The sequence below is a fragment of the Pararge aegeria genome, chromosome Z (genome assembly GCF_905163445.1).
Source record: "Pararge aegeria chromosome Z, ilParAegt1.1, whole genome shotgun sequence".
Lineage (NCBI taxonomy): Eukaryota > Metazoa > Arthropoda > Insecta > Lepidoptera > Nymphalidae > Pararge > Pararge aegeria.
In genome coordinates this window covers 16,284,990-16,306,925 of record NC_053208.1, presented here as the reverse complement: position 1 = coordinate 16,306,925, position 21,936 = coordinate 16,284,990, and the positions used below count along the sequence as shown (strand labels likewise).

General features: G+C 32.2%; 2 protein-coding genes and 1 pseudogene across 3 annotated transcripts in view; 1 reads left to right on the top strand and 2 right to left on the bottom strand.

Annotated features, from left to right (window-relative positions):
• The window catches only part of LOC120636045 (SPARC-related modular calcium-binding protein 1), a 53,764-nt gene extending 50,142 nt beyond the window's left edge, over positions 1–3,622 (bottom strand). For both annotated transcript variants that reach the window (XM_039907309.1, XM_039907310.1), the window contains exon 1: positions 3,215–3,622. In XM_039907309.1, the coding sequence (XP_039763243.1) occupies positions 3,215–3,295 (81 nt within the window). In that variant the 5' untranslated portion in view covers positions 3,296–3,622. The remainder of the gene's footprint in view (positions 1–3,214) is intronic.
• Positions 3,623–5,207: 1,585 nt separating this feature from the next.
• LOC120636595 lies at positions 5,208–7,110 on the top strand (annotated as a pseudogene).
• A 393-nt stretch (positions 7,111–7,503) lies between these two features.
• LOC120636141 lies at positions 7,504–21,252 on the bottom strand. The gene is made up of 7 exons (XM_039907455.1): positions 21,004–21,252; positions 17,255–17,362; positions 12,404–12,864; positions 11,221–11,323; positions 9,753–9,848; positions 8,300–8,455; positions 7,504–7,563 (listed from the first exon to the last, which is right to left on the bottom strand). The coding sequence occupies exons 1-7, from the start codon at positions 21,226–21,228 to the stop codon at positions 7,504–7,506; spliced, it is 1,209 nt and encodes a 402-aa protein (XP_039763389.1). The 5' UTR covers positions 21,229–21,252.
• Between the last annotated feature and the right edge of the window lie 684 nt (positions 21,253–21,936).

The following is a 21,936-nucleotide window of genomic DNA, read 5'->3' as shown; positions in this document are numbered from 1 at the left end:
AATTCGAGCCACCAAGCGTTTTAGCGTTCCGGCATGATGTCGCGTAGAAACAGATTAGGTTTAAACTATCTGGTTAGCCCAATACCATCTTAGACTGAATCATCAGATGAAATTGCAGTCAAGGGATAACTCGTAGTGGTGTAAAAAAAATCTACAATACCAAAATAAAGAAAGCTCGATTGATTGTCATACCTAAATGGCCATTTATGAGGTTTATTTGGGTTATTTTATATCATTCGAGAACTAATGCCCGTTTTTACTAAAACTAGGAATCTACTTAATAGGCGTTACTTCTTAGGCATTGCCATGTCCGATTAGTGAAAACGGGCATTAGCTTGTTACTAAGTGTAATATACGCGTAGCGTCTGCCAAGTAACCAATCTGGATGTCTCGACTATTCATTTAGAATGCCGACCGCAATCGTTTTATTATTTAACTTAGTATTCGATGCCCTCTAAAAGATTTCCTGGCTATTGAACTTTATATGGAAATGGTCAGGTTAGGATATCCTTGTGTAGTATTAAATTGTTATCGGTAATGAAACGTTATCTGGCGTCAAAATTAGTCAAGTACGTCTGTGTGTATATAAGGTAGTGTTCTGTAGTGATACCAATTAAGAAAACTTTGAAGTTTGAACACAATAAGTCAAAAATTATTATTGATAACTGAGTTGTTTTTTGGTAAAATTTTCTCTGTTTTAATATTGTTTCTTTTCGTTTCGTTTTGCGATAATGAAAAAAATTAGACCTATTACAAAAAAGAACATATATAGGTATATTACAGGTATACATAGGTATACAATTTTGCGGGGGAGAAAATGAGGAAACTTAAAACCGCTTATTTGGCCTATTTTACTAAAGGGAAAAGTTCCCGTATTAACAGAGTAATTTAAATTTAATTATACATAGGTGCGTTTTAATTAAAATCAAGAGAGAAAAGATTGGGTTTTACTATTCCCCAGATGAATAAGTTACTATTGGTTGACAACATAGCATAATATATTAATTAATTAATATAATATTATGTTTTGGCCAGTTGCTCGTACACTTTTCTGTGCATTCACCTTTGATTCGCCCGGTTACGGTCTAGACTTACATTTGCTGAATCACCAATTTGAAATCGTTTATAGTTAAGATAATTATGATTATCGTCGACTATTTGGGAGTATATTTATAAATCATATCTATATTTCGGGATTTATGTGTATAGTTAAGAAATTATTATTATAGATATCAATTATTACAATAAGTATAGTTTTTAGCAATTAGTAGTATCCTTCCTACAGTATGACGAATTTAACTCAACCGTGATTAGTGGGTCACTTCAAACTAGGAACTTGCGTTATAGGATTTTTTAAAAGGTAGTTTTCGGGATTTAATTCTCCGAGATTATGAATTATTGTTATCTGCATGGTTTGGACCCCACTGTTTTATAACTGTCGAGTAATTTTTGGATATGAACGAAATATTGTTACATAGCTCGCTCTCGGCTGAAAAAAAGAAAACTATCTGGCGTATCGTGACATTTTTAAATTGTAATCCTAATGAACAGGTTCTATTTTTTTATGCGCTATCTACGACTTATTTAGGGAGGTCCAATATTCGAGTATGGAAGACAGAAATAAAATATCCTACCTACGCCTGTAAAAAGCATAAGAACTATTGGCAAAGTAAAAAAAAATGTTAGATCTTTTAAATACATGCTTTCGGGTAAATTTGCCTCCTGATCTTTAAGATGAATGATGGTGAGGATCGTCGTACTCCACGCTGCAGACATAAATTATTTGTTTTTACATTGTGGAGAACAGGGTTACCACCCTGTTCTCCACAATAAATGCAAAGAAATCTTCAGATTATCCCCCGGCAAAAGGAACCGCCCGTTCCTTTCCTATTTAAATGATAGTCATAGGTATCAAACTGCTTTTGTATCTGCACAGGTCAGAGTTGTTGATGTGTTCCAGCTCAGTATGCCATATTTGGTCGTACTTTAGCTATATATAACCAGATCTTGTGTGTTTAATTGGCTCTGCTGAAGCTTTCCTATCCAAGCGATCTAGCTGGATACACCTGGTTTCGAAATGTTATGAGGTATGTATAATCAAAGTTAATACGTGTATTGGATTTTAGTGGTAAATACGTTAAGTTGTATGGGGTTACATTTTACAATGTTTATGGACCCTATTTCGATATTGTACGAGTAAGTTTACATTATCAGCCACGAATTTGCTATACCACTCCACCTGAACACAAGAGAAACGTGCGTCAACTGTACTACTCCCATAGAAATTGATACTGTTGTCTTACAGTTCTTCCTTCATGTGGTGGTTTGAGTGGTTAGGGACAAAGCTTTGTTGCGGTTGCGGTAGTAATGCCATTGATTATTTTGGAATTCTGAAAAAATATTTTCGGCTGCAGCAATGCTGCATAGATTATTAAAGCTGGCGACGATTGCACATTTTCCTGTGCAGTCTGCAGGATGGAAGTTTTTGAAGAAGTGGTCTATGTCATAAACAGACAAAGGTAATTGATTTCTGTCTTTAGGGCTGGTTAATTTCGGTTTTCTATTACCGAATGGGATTCCTAGCCCTTTGTATATATCGCAGCTGTTATTATTGGCTAAATTAATAGCACTCTAGCTAAAATTCAGTCTTATAGCCAAAAGGACAAGGGTAAGCTAGTTGATAAGCACTTCATGTGGTGTAAGTATAATTTCGTGCTAGGCCCTCGGGGTAGGGATTACCGATGTGCGGTATCAAGGCACAACGACCCTATAGAGGGACAAGTTTTCGATAGTACCTCACATGCGAATCGGCAGGATACATCATGAGCAGCTCAAATTGACGTTCGGATATCTCCCCCAATCTCACCCATAATTAAACGTAATGCAAGTAGGTAGGCACCTATTATTTGTTGCTTATCACAACCAATATCTCTTGTAGAGCAACCTGTCACATAAATCACTAGCTCATAGAGTAGGACGTATGCATTTATGTTTAAATGAACTTTAATAAAGATAATATGTTTAATAAACAGGTACCTACTTCATAATAATAAGCTAATAAACATCGATGCTATGAATTATAAACATTATAATGATAATAATTTGTTATGTACATAAAGAATACTTCTATAAACTTACACACTATATTATCTTTTTTAACTTTATTCTAAATAATACAATCAAAAATAATAATACACAAAAAAAATATATTTACCTTCTCACCGGTGCCCGAGCCGGTAACATAATAAATATAATTGAGAAAAAATATATATATCACAATTTCATTGATAATCATAATGCCAATTTTACGCTACTAATAAAAAAATATTAATAAAAAGTTGTAGACCGCTTTTGTTTATTAACAACACTCATTCACAAAACAAAATCGAACTTTCATTGACTCTATGTACGATTAAAATCATTTTTATTATCATTTTGGCATTATCAACATTAGTAAGATAACAGCGTTCTTTGTTTTAAACACTAATTTTAGTTTTAAATAAAAACTTCACGTAAAGATGATGGATAAAAGAGAGAGTTACGGACAGAATAAAGTACAGTACAATAAAGATAAATCCCGATACCGGGTCGCCTAAACACGAGCAAAAAGCGCTCGCGCACCCCACCCAAGTCCCAACGTATATTGAATAGCGTTTCGTTTACCAATCCGCTGGTATTACATAGACAATATACGTATTTGTGTTTCATTTGCTTGTTCATAAAATATTAAAAAAAAATAGATATAAAGCTAAATAAGTACATTTTAACCTTTATTTACTGCATAATTATTTTAATGAATTGTTGAAGCTCTTGAATGATTCTGAACTTAATGTAAGGGTGCACACAAACTGTCAGACTGATCGTTAATCAATGTCATTGTCAACTCTGTGTTTACAAAACAATACCTTTTTTTTTTAGTAAAAAAAAAATATCTTCAATTCAAGCGCAAGCGCAATCTATCTTTTAAACCTATCATCATTTTATAATAGCTAAGAAAAACATATTAATTACGTGATGTGATACTTTTCGAGGTAATCTTTCATGGGTACCTTTCGATGATAATATTTTCGTAAGTTTTGAGTGTGTTGGAACTGTAAGTTTGTAACTGTTCTTTAGTGCTAGTAGGTCTTGACGAATTACTTATTTGCTCTGTTTTTCACATAGCTCAGTGATTCATTTGATAAAAAGTAAATTCCTCTAAACTCCTTACGACTGCCGCTGCCTCACTAAACATCTTCAACTAAATGTTACTTTGGGAATACAACAAGTCGCATGCTGACGTTACAATTCATTACTTTAGAGTAACTTAAAAGCCGAAATTTTCTCAAAAGACTACATCCCTTGTCGCAGCAGCTTTACAGCTTGCAGAAAAAATCCCACATACTTGATGTAAGTTTTACAATTTTAAATAATACCACTAATGGTTGTACATCTAACATATCCTCTATTATAGGGCATATCCCCATGACAAAATATTATTGTAGATTATTGAATAATACAATGTTAAATAACAAAATCCTAACTGTATCCCCACTATTTAAACATAAAAAAACAGTTGAAGTGAAAATCTAAAGGCACACTTAGGGTGCCATGGCCATAACTATTTTTTGAGTAAAGAATCATACATTAATATAAAAATATCCCTTTTGTAAAGAATAACTAAGTTTGATTATGGATGATTAATGCTAATTTCTAAAATGAAATGCTGTTTTTCCATATGATTCTCCTATTGACCTATGTTTTAGCGTAACATTACAACATCCTTTTATTTAACATGGGAGTAGTAATAATGGATTGTACGATAAGACCTACTTTTTTGCCAAGTTTAAAGATTCACAAGGTCAACAAGAAATAACCTGAAGGTGTTGATTGCAATTAATACTAGCTGGTCGGTAGCTAAATAGCACATGCTTTTTACTGTAAATCATGCTTGGAAAAAAAAAAATGCAAAATGGAAAATGCAATTTTTGGTATTCCCCCATAGCCTGTGCTCATCAGGTCTATTCCCTAACAAAAATATATGGCTAGTGCAGGCATTCTAAATAATTTAATACATGGTTGAAACTTCTTACATGAAAAAGAAGTTATCTACAACAATTTTTTTTTGTTACAAAATTTCATCATAAAATAGGATGTAAAATATTATGTTGGCTGCAATAAAACCTGCAGTAAAACTATAGTAGTATTTCTACATCAACACCAGCAATATGTATAGAAGTTATTCAACAACCTCTTTTCAATTAACTATTATTATTACTTTACTGTTATTGATTTTAATACACAGTCATAAAAGGACACATCGTTATAAATTTCACACTAGACTAAATCCAAGAGAAGTCTGTGTACGAGTGGACCAAACACTCAAAGGTTGTTGTCAAAATTACTAATGGAATCAGCGGGAACAAACATGAATGCCTGCAAAATTTTAATAATTACTTAATTGTTTGGGCTTTTCCAGCTCGTCAAAAAAGTTGTTTTCTTCGTCCAGATACAGGTCCATGCAGAGCAGACATTATCCAATGGTATTATGATGTGAGACAAGCAAAGTGTTACCGTTTCTATTGGGGTGGATGTCAAGGCAATGGTAACAAGTTTGAGTCAAAGAAAGAATGTAGAGACTATTGCAGATTAAATATAAGTTATACTCAAAGTATGTTATTGTTAATTTTTATGTTTTTCTACTTCATTGTTATGTGACTGCAGAAGACTGAAGTATGTGAAGTCTTAGTATGATAGTGAAGTAAGAAGTTTTTTGTTCTCATTATTTGTTAAATTATTGTTCTCCCATTATTAGGTTATGGTCAATAATAGGTTATTGTCAAAATGAGAATTTAATTTAATACAACTGACACTGAGTGTTATAAATTTGAACTATTTATCTGTCTGTCTGAACATAATAGCGCTGTAACCAAAGGGCTGATAATAATGAAAATAATAAAATGTATTATTTCAGGCACTAGAATTATTGCCCTATGTATCCTCTATGTTTGATGGAATACCAAGGGTCCAATTCTGAAGTGTGTTTTGGCTTGTAGGGGTTTTATTTTTAATCATGGAAATTGAATTTTTTTTTAGCAAGGATACCATGTTATTGTTCACTATCATTTGATTATGGTACCTGTTTTGGATACTTCAACCGTTGGACTTGGGATGCTTTGACCAAGTAAGACTGACTCATGCATTCCACTATATTTGAAAAAAACGCGCACGAGGCTCTATACGTAAGCCTAAGTTTGATGGACATACGGCAGACTTCACATGCATGTACACATTCTACAAGAATGTGTACATGCATGTGAAGTGTTGCTCTGTATAGGCGAAGGGTTTGAATTTACTGTCAATCCGGGCCATCTGCTTAGTCAACAGACCAAGTAGAAGAAAGATAAAAAAACAGCTATAGTTTGCAAGGCAAACTAACTCGGTTTTCCCCGCAACGAACATACATACATGATATTTTTTTATTGTACGTGAAGTAAAAAAAAATAGCTGTACAGACTCACGACGGGTAACACCGCCGGACAAAAAAATACGTTAGAAAGGAACTTTTTTTTTCGCAGGACATGTCGACGAAAACCGTCGACATGTCCTGCGAAAAAAAAAGTCAGGCCGAATGCCGGGCGACTTGCTTGAATCCACCGAATAATACAATGGGCAGATCTCATTCGTTCACAACTTGCATACCACTTCACGTGCCTGATATTCACTGATATATTTGTAAATTGGTAATATTATTACCATTTCACTAATAGGGGACAATCAAACCTTTTTTTCTGCTTGGCATGCATATCATATTAACATTTAAATAACAAAGTTATTAGGTTTGGTTGTCCGTTTCAATGTGCTTAGGAGTTACCAGTTTTATAAATAAATAAATAAAAATCAAATCTGGACAACCTTTGAACAGTTGAACACGCAAATCTGAGGAGCCACCAGTAAAACTTTTCTTTTTTTGCATTGATTTACATTTTTACATTATATTGTGTAACACTAAGTTTGTTTTCCCAATTCAACAATATTCGTACCTTCTCTGCAATCGAAATACACTATTTAAAAGTTTGCAAACCTAGGCCTTTTTGATGAAGAAAGCTAGGTATATTATTTTTAAAAAATTTACTTGGGTAAAGTAAACTTAAAGTATAACTAGATTCTTAAAAGTCCAGGAAATAATAAAACAACAATTTAATATTTAATACTACTTTAATATTATGATGTGCCTTTTTCCTACTAATCATTTTTCCTACCAGGAATCCCGATAGCGGTGAGCTGGCACTTCAGTGCAAGCACTGAAAGCTTCGGATATACATGTAGACCTATCATGAGGTTGTACAAACATTGCATACCTCCTGCCCTGCACTAAATCTTAAGCGAGAACATAGTACTATCCAGAGGAAGCAAAACTTAGCTTTAGTTCCCATCACCTAGCTTTGGAAACTTAACGTCGATGATAATAGACTCGTAGCGGTCAGTAATACAGACACTTCAAGGCCTGCCTAGATTTTGCATTTAATCCAGCTCTGAAAGTGTGCGTAGCATAATGAAGTATGACACTGATGTCTTTATTATCTGAAATGTTTAAAGTAAAATTAGAAATTTTAAGTAGGTACGATTGTTTAGTAAGTCGGGCATGTAATATTTTAACTCCTGACGTAAATGAAATAGCAAATAACTAACTAAACATAGTTTAGGAGTAAAATAGCATTTATTTGTGGAAGCTCAATTTAGATACTTTAAATATATAAAAAGTGATATATGAAAAGTTTACATGTATTAGCATGTATTTCCGTAGAAAGATGGATGATTTTCAATTTTGGGCAGAGTAGGTTCAGCCTCAGAACGTAGGTACTAAGTATATGAAGAAGATACCTATATACACCTACTCCAGCGCTGAAATAGGAGGGTATGAAAGTGTAGTACCTATTTCTATTATTATACGTAAAAATTATGAAAAGAAAAAGTTCGTAGTCGAGTCGTGTTTTAAATAATGTACATCATTATTGTAAGATTACGCTATTTGATGATAGCCCTGAGACCTTTACCTGAGGCCCTTCTATCAACGCTTATAGCAGTGTTTTTATAATATTATTGACCTTTTGTTACAGAATTATAATCCTTAATTTTAGGAAGTCAAAGTATATCAATTGAATTGACATTTGAAGAGAGGTAATACTGTTATAAGCGATAGTAGTAAGGCCTCTACATTTTTGGATTTGGTTTGTATTTATTGTGTTACTTCATAGTACAGTGTATGTGAAGATATATAGATAGGTGATATGTAATTAGTAGGTAATCTTTTTCGCACCGCAGCCATAGTTTCTACTCCGACGTTAACCATATCCATAGCTTTAATCGCCAACATTCTTTGGGATTGTATCATCATCAAATATACCATTCTTCTGTTAGAATTATCCATGCATTCCCATGGTACACTGTAAACTGCGTTTATCAATTTGTAACTCTAAAAACATTATATTATAGCTTTATAATGGTGTTAATTTATATATTAAACCCTTACATATGAAATTGGCGTTTTGTAAGCGAGAACATCAAAGTTGATTTTTTTTTAATCAAATCTTATTTGATCAAAGTATAATAGCTAATAAATTAAATAAAGCATAGATAGCAATGGTACATCCATTGCTATCTATTCTTTAAGTAGTTCCCCGGGGAAAATTGAAAATTGTTAACGAGCTAAGCCGCGGGCAGACAGCTTTGATCTGGTACGCATGTCGCCTATACTGTGGAAAAGGACATGTACTTTCTATACCGATCTCGAACGAGCGTTAACAAGCTAAGCTTTTTGACCCGATTCTGCAGTCTACGCCGACGAAATCGCGGGTAGATGCTAGAATTACATAATACCTACATTAATTATTTTAGGATAATTACTCCGTTGTATGCTGTCTTATGTCTGTCCGTTCGTGTGTCACCACATTGTATCTCTGAGACAACTTGTGAGTTGTGTTGATAGATTACCTATAAGTACATACCGAATAATTAAGTCAATGTTGCGATAATGTTATACTTAAACATTTCAAGCGTCTCGTTAAAAGCAATAAAATTGTAACCATGAAACCATGGTTCCACCATAAAACACCCACTTAGGGATACACTCGTTCATACTTCATGAGATTTTTCATACATGATCGCAGAAATAAATCAATGTTTTAAAAAACCCCTGGTGAATAATTTAATATACCTAGCCAGAAATTAGGTCAACATTTTAAGAAGGGTATACCTACTTATTAGATCCAAAGGGGAAAGAACGAACGAAACTTCTGGAGGTCGATATAAATTTGAATATGGCACGCATGTTGGAAAAATCTATGATCTCGTAAGAAGCTTCGGAAGTTCATGCGGATTGTTTTTCGCCCCGCATTATTGCCATATTTACAATCTTAGTTCACGCCACCCTGACTCTAACACAGTTTTCACAGCATCATATTCTTAACAAAAATAGTTTCCATCGGCAGCTATCCTAACGCTAATAAATACGAACCCAATATTTTTGTTTTTAATTCTATAGGTATCATAAAATAGCACAAAGCTCTTTACGATGTGTTGTGCCTAAAAAGTACGACCAGTACGTATAAGATTGTCGAGGGAATGGTAATCTTAGGAGGTAGCCTTACCGTCCAAAATAGCATGACAGCTGTTTACTCAGCAGTTTCCTGCGTTTCCAATTCAGATCGAGGGATTCTCATTCTGTTTGCTCCATAATTGATAGATAAAGGATATTGATTCTTATTTCTTACCGTAGTTCCTAAAAGTTCGAACACTACTGACACTTGTACCAGTTGTTGGAGCATCAAAAAGGTTAGCGAGCCGTAACGGATTAAGGCTACCGAATCCTGAAAATACATAATCAGGATAAGTAATCTATTAAGTAATCCTATTTGATTAAAATAACTAAAAACTCATAACACGATTAATGGATTTTATTTAAGTTATTATAATTAATCAAATAGATAGAAATATAGTCGCTAAACATAAGCGGCACAAAACCGTGGCAAATGGAAATTCCCAAGTATGACCTATGTCAAGCAGTACTCATAAACAATAATTGTTTCATGAACAGTTATAAAAATACATAAATGAAACTATGTTATTGTATTGAAGTCGGACGCACGTTGATTGTGACTATTCGGAAGCCAAAGTTTTGCAAATGATTTAAGGATTTTTGTCATTCTATAATTCTATTAGGGAAATATATTGTTGCCTCTTTGAAAGCAAGATTTGTTTGTTTATTTTTTACTTTTATTAATAATTCTTGCTTATAAGAATTACAAAAATGTTTTTTTATCATAATAATTCTTAGAAAGCGTCTTTATCCATAAATAAAATAATTATACCTACCTACTTATAATTAAACTGTAACTGGAAGATTTCTGTACATTTAATATATTTTGAAAATTTTGACCGGGGAATTATAAAGCTATAATCGATACTCAGTCAAATACAGATTTTTATTTAATTTTTGTTTGTCTGTCTGTCTGTCCGGGCATCACGTGAAAAATAATAAACGGATTTAAACAAAAATTTGGTATAGTGGTAGCTGATATTTCAGGTCAACATGTAGGAGACTTTTTATCCCGCTAAACAATAAGTTTCCTCCAGGAAATGGAATGAAAATTTTCATCAATTTTACTTCATTCCTCCCGTTAAATTTGTACCGATTTTAATAACTCTTTTTTTATTTGAAAGTGAATACTATCATGTATTGCCTCATTTTAATGAAGATCTGATAAATATTGTCGGAGATAAAGGACATAACTCTTCACAAATATCAGCAAGTAGCAAGGCATATGGGACAGCGATCGAATGCATGCGGACCATCCTACTAATATTATAAATGCGAAAGTTTATGAGGATGGATGTTTGTATGTATGTATGTATCAAATAAAATAATGACAACTTACTAACTCAGTATACCACATAAAATAAAAGTAGATATATATATAGCTAGCCACGATGATTATGATGTCTATTCTAGCTTCTCGATTGTCTCTCCGCTAGTTAGGCTATAATATCTTATTCCAATTCTTATAAGATTTTAGCGTGAAATAACTACTTAAATATACTTATTTGTAAATAAAGCCAATAAAAATTAACGATCTGTTCTACAGAATAGTGAAAATGTAATTAGGTTTACCTACGTTGATTCTTACAATTATAATATTAGGTACTTAAATATAAATGCACAAATATACATTGCTTCCTTACCATCTGTGAACACTCCAATAGTAATATACACCCGCTCACAACGTGAAACGTGTAATAAAGGATCATAACTGGACCAAAAATTTCCTTCATTCTTGACGTAAATCTGAAATTTTACCAAGTATTGTACCTAGTAACCTACACTCAAGTTGCATCAGCGGAGTTTTAGACTTTTAGTCGTACCCAGGAGAACAGACTTTATACGTAGAAATTTTCCTTAATTGACGATCTTACGTAGGTATCTTATATTCGGGCAAAAGCCAGAAATTTAGTTAGGACAAATTTGATGAATTAAATATTCATCCTTGGAAAAACTGTTGAGTGCGATAGGGCCAGATGTACCTAGGTCAAACAGATTTTACCTACAAAATAACACGATATCCACGTTTCGTATTCCCACGTTTTCTTATCCAAAATTGAGCCGATTAAATTATTATTGGCTTGAAAATTTTAAGAAAGAAGTTTTTCTTTCTGTCATGTTATAACGTTTTCAACATAGTACACTGCGAGCCAATAGGGCTAATATGGGAGCCACGAAATATATGTATGTCTAACATTTTTTCTTATAAGATGAGGCGACAAAATATGAAGACAAGATGTATTTTTGATCAAGAAGACGAGAACATTCACACTCTTCCCGAAAAGTTACTTTATAATTTGAAACTTTACCTTCTAAAACGCTTAGTTCATGACAGGCATATCGAACTGTCAGTTCGCTCCTGTTTGCACAAACCACATATTAACTGACTATCAGACATTGCGGTTTGTGGGAAGCTGCAATTCACATGTATCGACACGAGCCTGTCAGTCTGCGTGTAAGCCGGACAGTCTGTGGTGTCAAGAGGGTCTCAATGTTCAGTTAATCAAACACGTCGACACGAGCCGACCGATCGCCTTCAACGATTATCTTCAAAATTGCTATGTTTTTATTACGAAATGGGCAACAAACCTCCAAGATACCTACTACTCACTTTGCTTACGACTTTTACATATTATTCAGTCTATATCTGTAGGTATAAATTTATCTTACATAAACTCTACTATCGACACCATACAAATCATAGTTAACTTTTACGCGATCGAATTGATGAAAAATGTTGCACTCAGCGCACTGTTAGAGCAGTGTTAAAGTTATTTTCTAGAATTAAATACATTAATGTTTTAACATTAATGTTACTATACGTACTCTATAATAAGATTGTGGTATGTAACAAGCTCCTTCAGTTCGGATGAAACTAGTTTCATTTCTTCCTCAGAATACCATTCTCCGATTTCACCATGTTTGGTCGCAGGTCTTCGGAAATTTTCCAAGCTATGAATTAGTATTTGCAAATGTCCCCAAACGTGGAAAATCATTAGAGCCATTAACCAGTCGAATGTAGAAAAGCAAGAAGAACATATAAGTGTTATATACCAATTGAACATAAACAATGTAATATAGCCTCTGATATCGTGTTCATAATCGAATGGTAGCTGGTAATAAACCGAGTGTTCGAAAGTAACGTTTGTCGTTTTGTAATTATAGAAAGCTCCAGATACTATGTTATTGTAAAGTGGAGTGCATGTGAAGAGAATTATTCCGAAGATCATCGCCAGACATGTATAAATAGAACAGAAATGAGACACCTTGTGTACCAGAATGTGGGTCTGAAACATACAAAAATTCGTAGATTTAACAAATTAGTTAGTTGGGAAGCTACGATAGCACAGTTTGCAGGACTTCACCTTCACTTTCGGGGGGTACGAGCCGTATATAAAATAATATACATAAATATATAAAATAATATTTTTAACTCTAACATTAAAAGTATAAGTCAGAAACGCACTTTATCTCAAGACGTACCTATACCTAATTTTTTATTCGCACCATTTATTTACTTCCATACAATCGATAACTCAAACTACCGAGTAATAATGAATTATCTGCAATTTTCAAAAAACTTAATGTACAGACAGCGCCATGGTACACTATGAAGATGAACTTGAAATTCTAAAGAATAATGCCGAAAAATTTAAAACAAATTATGGATAGCATTCGGTGTACAAATGTGATTTATACAGATTTAGAAAATATAATATTTCAAATGTTGCTAAGTCTGGGAGAAAAACTATCTTTATTAAGAACTCGATTGATTTGATTGAATATATTGGTCTGTGGACAAAAGCAGCGGCGTGCACTGCATACATGCACAAAAGCACTGCATACCCTAATATCTATATATAACTGGGATAGGAGGAGGATTTTTGGCATTTGATGCAATATTCCTGTTGTATGCATACCCTGGTATATAAATCAGTGCACGCAAGTGGACAAAAGATATATAATTATCTGTGAACGATAGCCATTGGCTCGTAGACAGAGAAGTAAATAGACAAATGGATAGCATCCATCGCATTCACACAAGTAAGAGAACAACTTATGTATACGTCTTGTAAATAAACGAGATAAAGCGATAGGGTCTTTTGTTTCATACCGCGTGCCGGTTTTTTCATGGATTAGCAAAGCACTTTGCGAAACAAGTTTGACAGTGAGCCATCGTTTTATTAGTAAGAGATACTCTTATTAGTAAGAAATTCGAGATAAACGGATTGTGAGCACAAAAATACAGACCTAACTAATTTGACATTGTTAATAACCAGCTTCCGTGAAGAGTTTCTGCGAATACATGGCTCGGTGCAGTGTTTTAGGATGTAAAAGTGATAGAGAACGTAAATTTCCGGATTTGTCGTTCCACTCGTAAGTACAATACTTTTGATTTGTTAAAAGTATAGATAATTATCGTTTATTATATTTCTATAATATACAACACAATTTACAATAGAAAATAGATCGTTTATAAGGTTTTATGCTAATTTCAATCATACATAACCTAAAGTATAATAGAGTGCAGTGCTGCCTACATTCAGCATGAAAATTCCCCAAACTGCGCAGTTTAATTTATTAAAATTATAGAATTTCAAGTTTCATGTGTATGTGGAAATAAATTAAATTAATAAATAAAATTAAATAAATTAAATTAATAAATAAAATTAAATAAATTAAATTAATAAATAAAATTAAATAAATTAATTAATGAAATTAAAATAAATTAATTTCATAAATTTAATTCCATGGATGTATGATACGATGTTGATGTATTAGAGAAAAAATGTATTTGGTGGAACTGTAAAAAAAGGAGTTCTGCTGTCCTAATTTAATTATTATAAAGTAACTTTCACAACTTAATACCTATTCTATTGAACAATTTGGCGACTGTTTTTAGAGAAAGTCACCATCACTCACACCGCGAACGATGCGAAGAAAGTTGCAAAGAACCAGACAACAGTCAGCAGATAGACTTAGAAAACTGCGAGCTCTTCGGGAAAAAAAGTAGAAGATTATTAAAGGAAGTGGCAAATATTGGAAAGTGTTATTGCATTAAAATTTGCATCAAGGAGTAGCATTTTTCGCAGAACAAAATATAATGCTGAAACTTATATCTTCGACTTTGAAAATTTGCCAATCTGTGTTTACCAAAGACCATTTTAATAACCAGACTTTTGTTGGTAATCACCGGATCTTGTTGATCAAAGCAATTACGGCGCGTTATTTTGAAATCCGCATTCACCATGCCACAAAAAAATTTGCACCAGAGGATAAAATCAGAAATATCTATACTAAACTTATACTCTTTAAGGGACAGTAAACAAAGAATTCTGTTATTAATTTACGAATTATTATTATTTCTGTTAAGAATGGTCTCCTTGATACAAATATCCCTGATAATCTTTAACAAATTTTCTGCCAAAATACAATTTTTTTAAATCTCGAGAGGTATTCATGAACCCTCGGCTATCTTTAATTAAAACTAGTGGTTCGATAAAACGTGACTTCGTTCGCTCACATTTTTCTATAGCCTTCCTCGATATATAGATTCTTCTGAATTGAGCTGATTAATGCGAAACCTACATTATGCTTCTCTCTTGTTTGGTGTACTTGTTAAATTGTAATTATTACAATTCAATTTTATGATTGTAAAGAAACCATTTAAATGCCTGTAAAACAGCAAAACAATTTTTGTTAATCGTAACAAAATACAGATGTTTACAAAAGTATATATGCAAATAAATGATTATTGTTATATTGTTACCATTATAACGTTGTTTTATTTTTTTCAGTATTTATGTTTTCCTATTCCAACTAATCACGAGCCGAAAGCCTTTCTCATAAAAACTGCCAAATTGCTTCACAGACCAACGTACTAATGTTATTCCATAAACTGTTCCCTTTTTACAATGAAGTTATTTACGGAACATTAATAATTATTATGCAGTTCCTTTAGGATATGTTTCTAAGTGCAGCTGCTTCTAATGAAACAAATGCCTACATTTTGTATGGAACAAATAGTAGATAATAAACAAATACCAACAAACTATAAGTGTGGTAGAAGACCGGAAATCTGGGACCTTAGAATCGGGGTAAAAAAATGTATGGCAACACTTCTCAAATATGCTCTGTCTCACAACCATTCGTCTATTTACTTCTCTGTATTCGCATTGGCTCTATTTTAACGGTGCAAACCTCAGAAAAATGACTTATTACTGACGAATAGTTCTGTGTGCGATGGCTGTACGGTGATATATCTAACTATTTATTTACTGTTCTGGTGATATAATTTTGCCTTTTCAACAGGGAAAAAAGGAAAGGAAATTTTCGTTGTGCAACATAGTCAAAGTTTAAACTAATGAGGTTTGTCCAATAAAAAAATGTGTGTGTACTTATGTACACGCGTTAGAAGTTATACTCCTTTGACGTAACAAGATCAAAATTAAAATTTTTATCTTTCATATTCTACGTTTGTAGAAAAAGGTATCTAATACAATAAAAGATTTTTTATAACGCATCATAGGTTAGTTACTTAGTTAAATATCATAAAGAATATATTTCTATATAATTAAAGAAATGGACATGAATAAACATAATTAAATTTGGAATACTAATGGACTTTGACAATTGAAAGTGCACACTGTCAAACCTTATAGCTAACGTCAGGAGTCGTCTGTGTGTCTGGTGGTTTTTTGAGACTGTGCGCGCGCATTGTAAATATTTACTCTCATCATTTTTCCTAACGCGCCAAAAGAAGTATAACTTCAATAATTTTATCCAACCAATAAAATAACGGCTTAATGTGAAAATGCAGAATGTATTTATATTTTATTATCTAATTTCTATTCATAGAACAAAACCAAAAAGTAGGTATGTAAACATAAAAAAATGAAACCACATAAATATATGAATGTTATTTTAACCTCCATGATAAGTTAATAAGATATGATAAGAATGCTAATAGGATTTTATAAATAAACATATATAATTGCTAAACGTATGTGAGAGACCTTCTCATGATAATATTATTAACTTATAAGTTTGCAGATTATTAAACTCTATAAATCATAAATATGCTACCCAATTTTTTTTTAGTTTTTCTAGGCTTGCTTATCCGGGTTAGATCATAAGATTATATCATCGTTAAAATGGGTTTGAACCAAGTTTAGCACTGCTTTATATTTTGATTGCAAAGAAATATTGAAATTAGTTACTTACCTACGTTTTTAAATGGTGTGTCATTGTTGAATAAATTAAAATATACAAGCAATGAACAAAAGTATTTTAATAATTGGAAAAAAAGAACTAATAAACTTCTTAGTGTTTATATATTCTTAGAATCAAAAATAATTTAATAACGTGTTACACTGTTAAACCAATATATAATATTGTTATGTAATGTGTTGTGTGTTATAACGCCCACCTATATTTCAAACGTTAAAATAAACGGTTGATGATGATGATGATGATGATGAAATTATAAATTTATAATTTTTAAAAACCTCCGATTATAAATAATTCACTTTAAATATTAAACCGTAGGTAGGTACACTATTCTACTTTTCTATGTTAAATGTATTCCGCAACCCTGACTGATTTTGTGAATATTGAAAGTGAATGATTTTGTGCCCGTTGTTTTTACATCTGGGCTTAGGTACAATTAGCACTCACCTGCATTGCATATTCAGATCTGTTTCTATGGTTAAAAAGGTGTATTTTATTAATAAAATCAACAACGATTTTCTCGAATCGTTTCAGAAATATTAGAATTAATCGTAGCTGAAAAATAAATAATACCATAATTATAATTTCAGTAGGCGTCAGTTTTTGGTGATTTTTAGATTTAGTAGGGCAGATCGGAGTAATTTATGTTTTATAGTTAAATTCTGATTAGATCCTGTTAATATTGTACCTGATTTACTCTATAAGTAATATAAAGTATATAGTGATATGAGCTTAATTATTTGAAACCGCGACAACAACCCTTTTGGACTTTTTAAAAGCTACATAACGCGATTGACCTTCCTCGAGTGGGCGTTACGGTGAAAAAGCGCCGGGCCCACACCCCTAACAATAACCACGCGCAGCGCGGCTTATTCTGTTTGAGGTCAGGAGCGGCGCATCGCAACGAGCGGGTGCGTGCCACTTGCAGATGTGTTTAACCTTTTTGATTTCAAGGACCTAGAATCATAATGTTTTGTTCGGCCCGTAACACAACTTAAAATATATAATATTTGTAAGGGGACTTGAATATTTTTACATACAAGTCTAAGATTTTCGTTGTTTTTCAAAATATCGGCCACGTATAAATCACGAGTCAATAGCTTGCATCAAAACTAATAAATATTATCATCAGATACAAAACTATAATTATTTTATCTCATAGCTCATGTCTCTAATGTTCAGCTTCAAAACAAAAACTTTAGAGGTTAACAAACAATAAATTGTTACGTACGGGTTTTTTACGTAATAACTTAAAAAACCGTCTTGTCTTGCGTATGGCACCCGATTAGTGTCATCCTTATTTAATCCGTTGAACCCAGTAGATAAACTCATACTTTATCTCTATCTTTTTTACCACCGAATTAGCGTCTAACCGACAAATTTAAAAGTTTACATTTGACAGTTTACTAAAATTCATTTTTAAAGCTTGTTTTGGAAACTTATTAGTCAAGACTGTAGGGATAAATCTTGTTTTTACTTATTCATAAAAAAGTCTTCTGAGTTACCAAATTTGTCTCTTGAGTCACCATTTTAGTGACCTAGTAGAAATACCCTATAAGAAATTTAACTAATGAAATATCAAATAATAATCTTAAAGTTAAAAGAGTTTTTAAACCGCGGATATTTTTGTGAGCAACTAAAATAAAAAAAAGCATTTGCAGATTCTTCATTGAAACATGCATAAAAACATCCTAATAGTTAAATTCTTTCTTTAGTCTAATTTAGTCCTAGTTTAATTTAAATTACCAACTGCAGTAACTGTTGTTTTAAGCAAAATAAATAATATTAGAAATATTAAAAAATCTATAAAAAATTTGAATTTTTTTTATGGTGTTCCTTTGGAGCTTTAAAAGAACGTAAAATGTGGTTTGATATGATGACAATGATGACTTTTTTTCAAAAAAATTCAAAACAATAATTCAAAATGTATAGAACGTACTAGAAAAAGTAACTGTGCATAAAAAACACGGGTTTGGAACAAAATTTACTATAATGTAGCGTTATCCCTAACTCTCAGTATCGAAGATTTTTAAATCGGTAGGTATATATATAACGTGGCATTAGTAGTCGTTTCAAGGGTCCGTTTTCTACGTTAGGAAATAGTTTCCGGAGGCTATCCCAAGCTTCGGTTATTATTTAGTTCTTAAATAAGAATTGATTAAATAAAAGTTCAGTAATTGATCGTGTTTCGTTGCTTCGGCATTGGACCGTTCATTACTCGTGCCTCTCGAGCTGGCGAGCTCTCTAGAGTTTTTAGAATTGATTAGCACACCCCACAACCGTAGAAGATTTGACCCTTCTTTTGTTATTTTTTAAAAGTAATAACAGGTTACTTCATAATCATAATGAATTATTTAAGTGGACATACTCGTATTATAATACATTAATGAATGAAACTGTTATCAATGTTCTATATGTATGTACCAATGTTATAAAGACGAAAGATTATTTGTTTCTTAGTTGCATGGTTTGTAAAACATAGAATTTGAAACTAGTAAATCGATTTAAAATAAATTATTTCAAAAAGTAAAGTAAACTTTCAGGATGTAACATACGCTATAAATTATTTTCTTCAAGCTTTATAATATTCATAAAATAAAAAATTAAAATTTGTGGTTGCTCAGCAGAAAAAAAAAGCACGCTACCGATATAACTGTAAAGTCTGAACTATCTGAACGATAAAAATGTCAAAAAAATGGCGATAAAAAAAAATTACAAAAAAATATAACATAAAGCATAAAGTTATGCACCATATTTTATGGCAAAAGTAGGGACAAGCATTTGACAAATGATATTTAAAAATGTTTGTATATATTATGAAACAAGGAACTTCGTTTATATCATACGTGCGTTAGAATAACACATGCCTTAGAGATTATTTTAAGCAAGCTATAACGTCCATATCAATTGACCGTTAGGGGCAACCAATATTTGTATGTGAGGCTAATATTTTCTTTTAGGGATACATTTTATTTGACATATACTATTTAATATCAGTGTTACTAGGATGTCTATTGATCTAGTTTATTATGTTACCAGAACTTTAATAATTTTATTTTCGACTTCTTATGGATAAACTGCCAGGACAAAATTCAAAAAGTTGATCGTCACAATATATATTCGTTCCATCCGAAAAAATATAATCCTCACATATGTATAATGAGGATAATATTTTTCCATATGATCAACAAAACTACAACCCGAAACCAGAAAGACAATCATAACTTAGATATATACGGTCTCTCTGCTTACAGGTAGTAGTATACAAAAGGTTTGCAACACCTGACTAAAATAAGTTTCTTAGCATCTTTTTTAAATAATAAAAATTTTAATATATTATTTATTCTACGAGTGATAAAAAAAATATAAAAAACAAAAAAGAATAAAAAATAGCACACAAATTCCTATTAAGTTTAAGTGTAATCAAAACGCTAATATGGACAGAAATAAACGCAGGGCAGACTAAGGAGCAATCACCCACCCTCTATTATGAAAACTAAATAAAATCTAAAACGTCTTCGAAACCACCGCAGCGGGGCACAGTTCCTAAGATGCTGGCAGCATTGCCTCTTAGGATGGCCAAACTAATTCGTTGGTTAAGGTAACGGCCCACTCTTGGATCACCGGTAGACTCGATAACCTTTTCGATAATTCTTAAAGAATAAACAAATTTAATACCATTATTATGATAACGATAAATTTTAACAGCCTTAACACCAACTAACTTCACACTAAAAATAATCTTTTTGGTAACGCACTGATTTATTTGGCGATCAAAGGGTTGTCGATTACGCTAAAAAAATTATAAATCCGAAAGAAAGTTTTTTTTACACTATAAATTACATTACACGATATTTTATTTTTTCATTATATAAAATGGTGAGAGAAACAAAAAAATGTTGTGATTAGGAGAACAATGGTTTTTAATTACAACAAAAACAGAGCCTACTTTGCGTATTTATTTATGATAACAATTTTACTATTAAAATTCAATTCAATTTTTAAATTATTATCCTGTCATTATTAGTTACCCCATTTGACGTATACCCACGCCTTAAGCGATTTTAAATCGTATTTTAAATCAACACTTATACTTGTAAGCATAAAAACCTTTTTACTTCAGCAATGATATGGCATAAAATTAAATTGAAAACCCACACATTACTTAGGTAATTAAATTTCTTTTATATACTTACCGCAGCGACAACATTCATGAATACAGTTATATAAGTACGACCTAAGTCAAGAAATGAAATTGATCCAATACTACGTTTTATATAAAGAATTCCAGGTGGTAGACAAATAAACTCAATGAAAAATATATAACATTTCCCATAGGATGCGTATTTTGATGGATTATTATCGATGATTTTATCAGGCCATGCGTAGAGAATTCTCATAAAAATCCTCAAAAGTTTCATATATTTGATATCTCGAACATGCTTAACGCCACTGCAAAATAAAATAAACGAATCATGAAAGCCAAGTTTTAGTGTGTACGTACCTAAGTAAATTACATTTTCGTCGCCCGCACAATATGATAATTCATATTGACAAGAGCTTTACCCTGCTTTGTGTTTTTTATGCTTCAGGGCTTTGGGCTACATATGTTCCGAGTTTCTTTACGAGTCACACTGTAGGAAATCTTTGAAAATTTTAAATTCATAATAATAAACGCATATTCGCAACAATTTGCACCGGCACCTAATCCAAATCCGTAACAGACACAAAAATAATAGGAAAAATACGCATAGAAATTCTCTATCCACTAGGGACTCAACACTTAATAGTAGACATTAGCGAACTCTAATATAAATAAATTATTAGAACGCGCAAATTTCTGGAAGTACTTCAGACTATTTCTTGAGAAAGGCTATAGGCGTTATAACTTTAAATTTCAGCCGTAAGAAATTTAAATAGGTATTGAAAGTTCTTAGGTTAGTCAACTTATATCGATAAAAGATTATTATTAGTTTAGCCTGAAATCTGAATATTATTGAAATAGTTAATACATTTTTAAGTAGGTACATAAATGCCTCAGCTATGGGGGCTGAAAATGTAATTGGTAAAAGACGGTAATCTCTGACACTAGTCAGTCGGATTTGGCATTATTTTTCTTTGCATAAAGA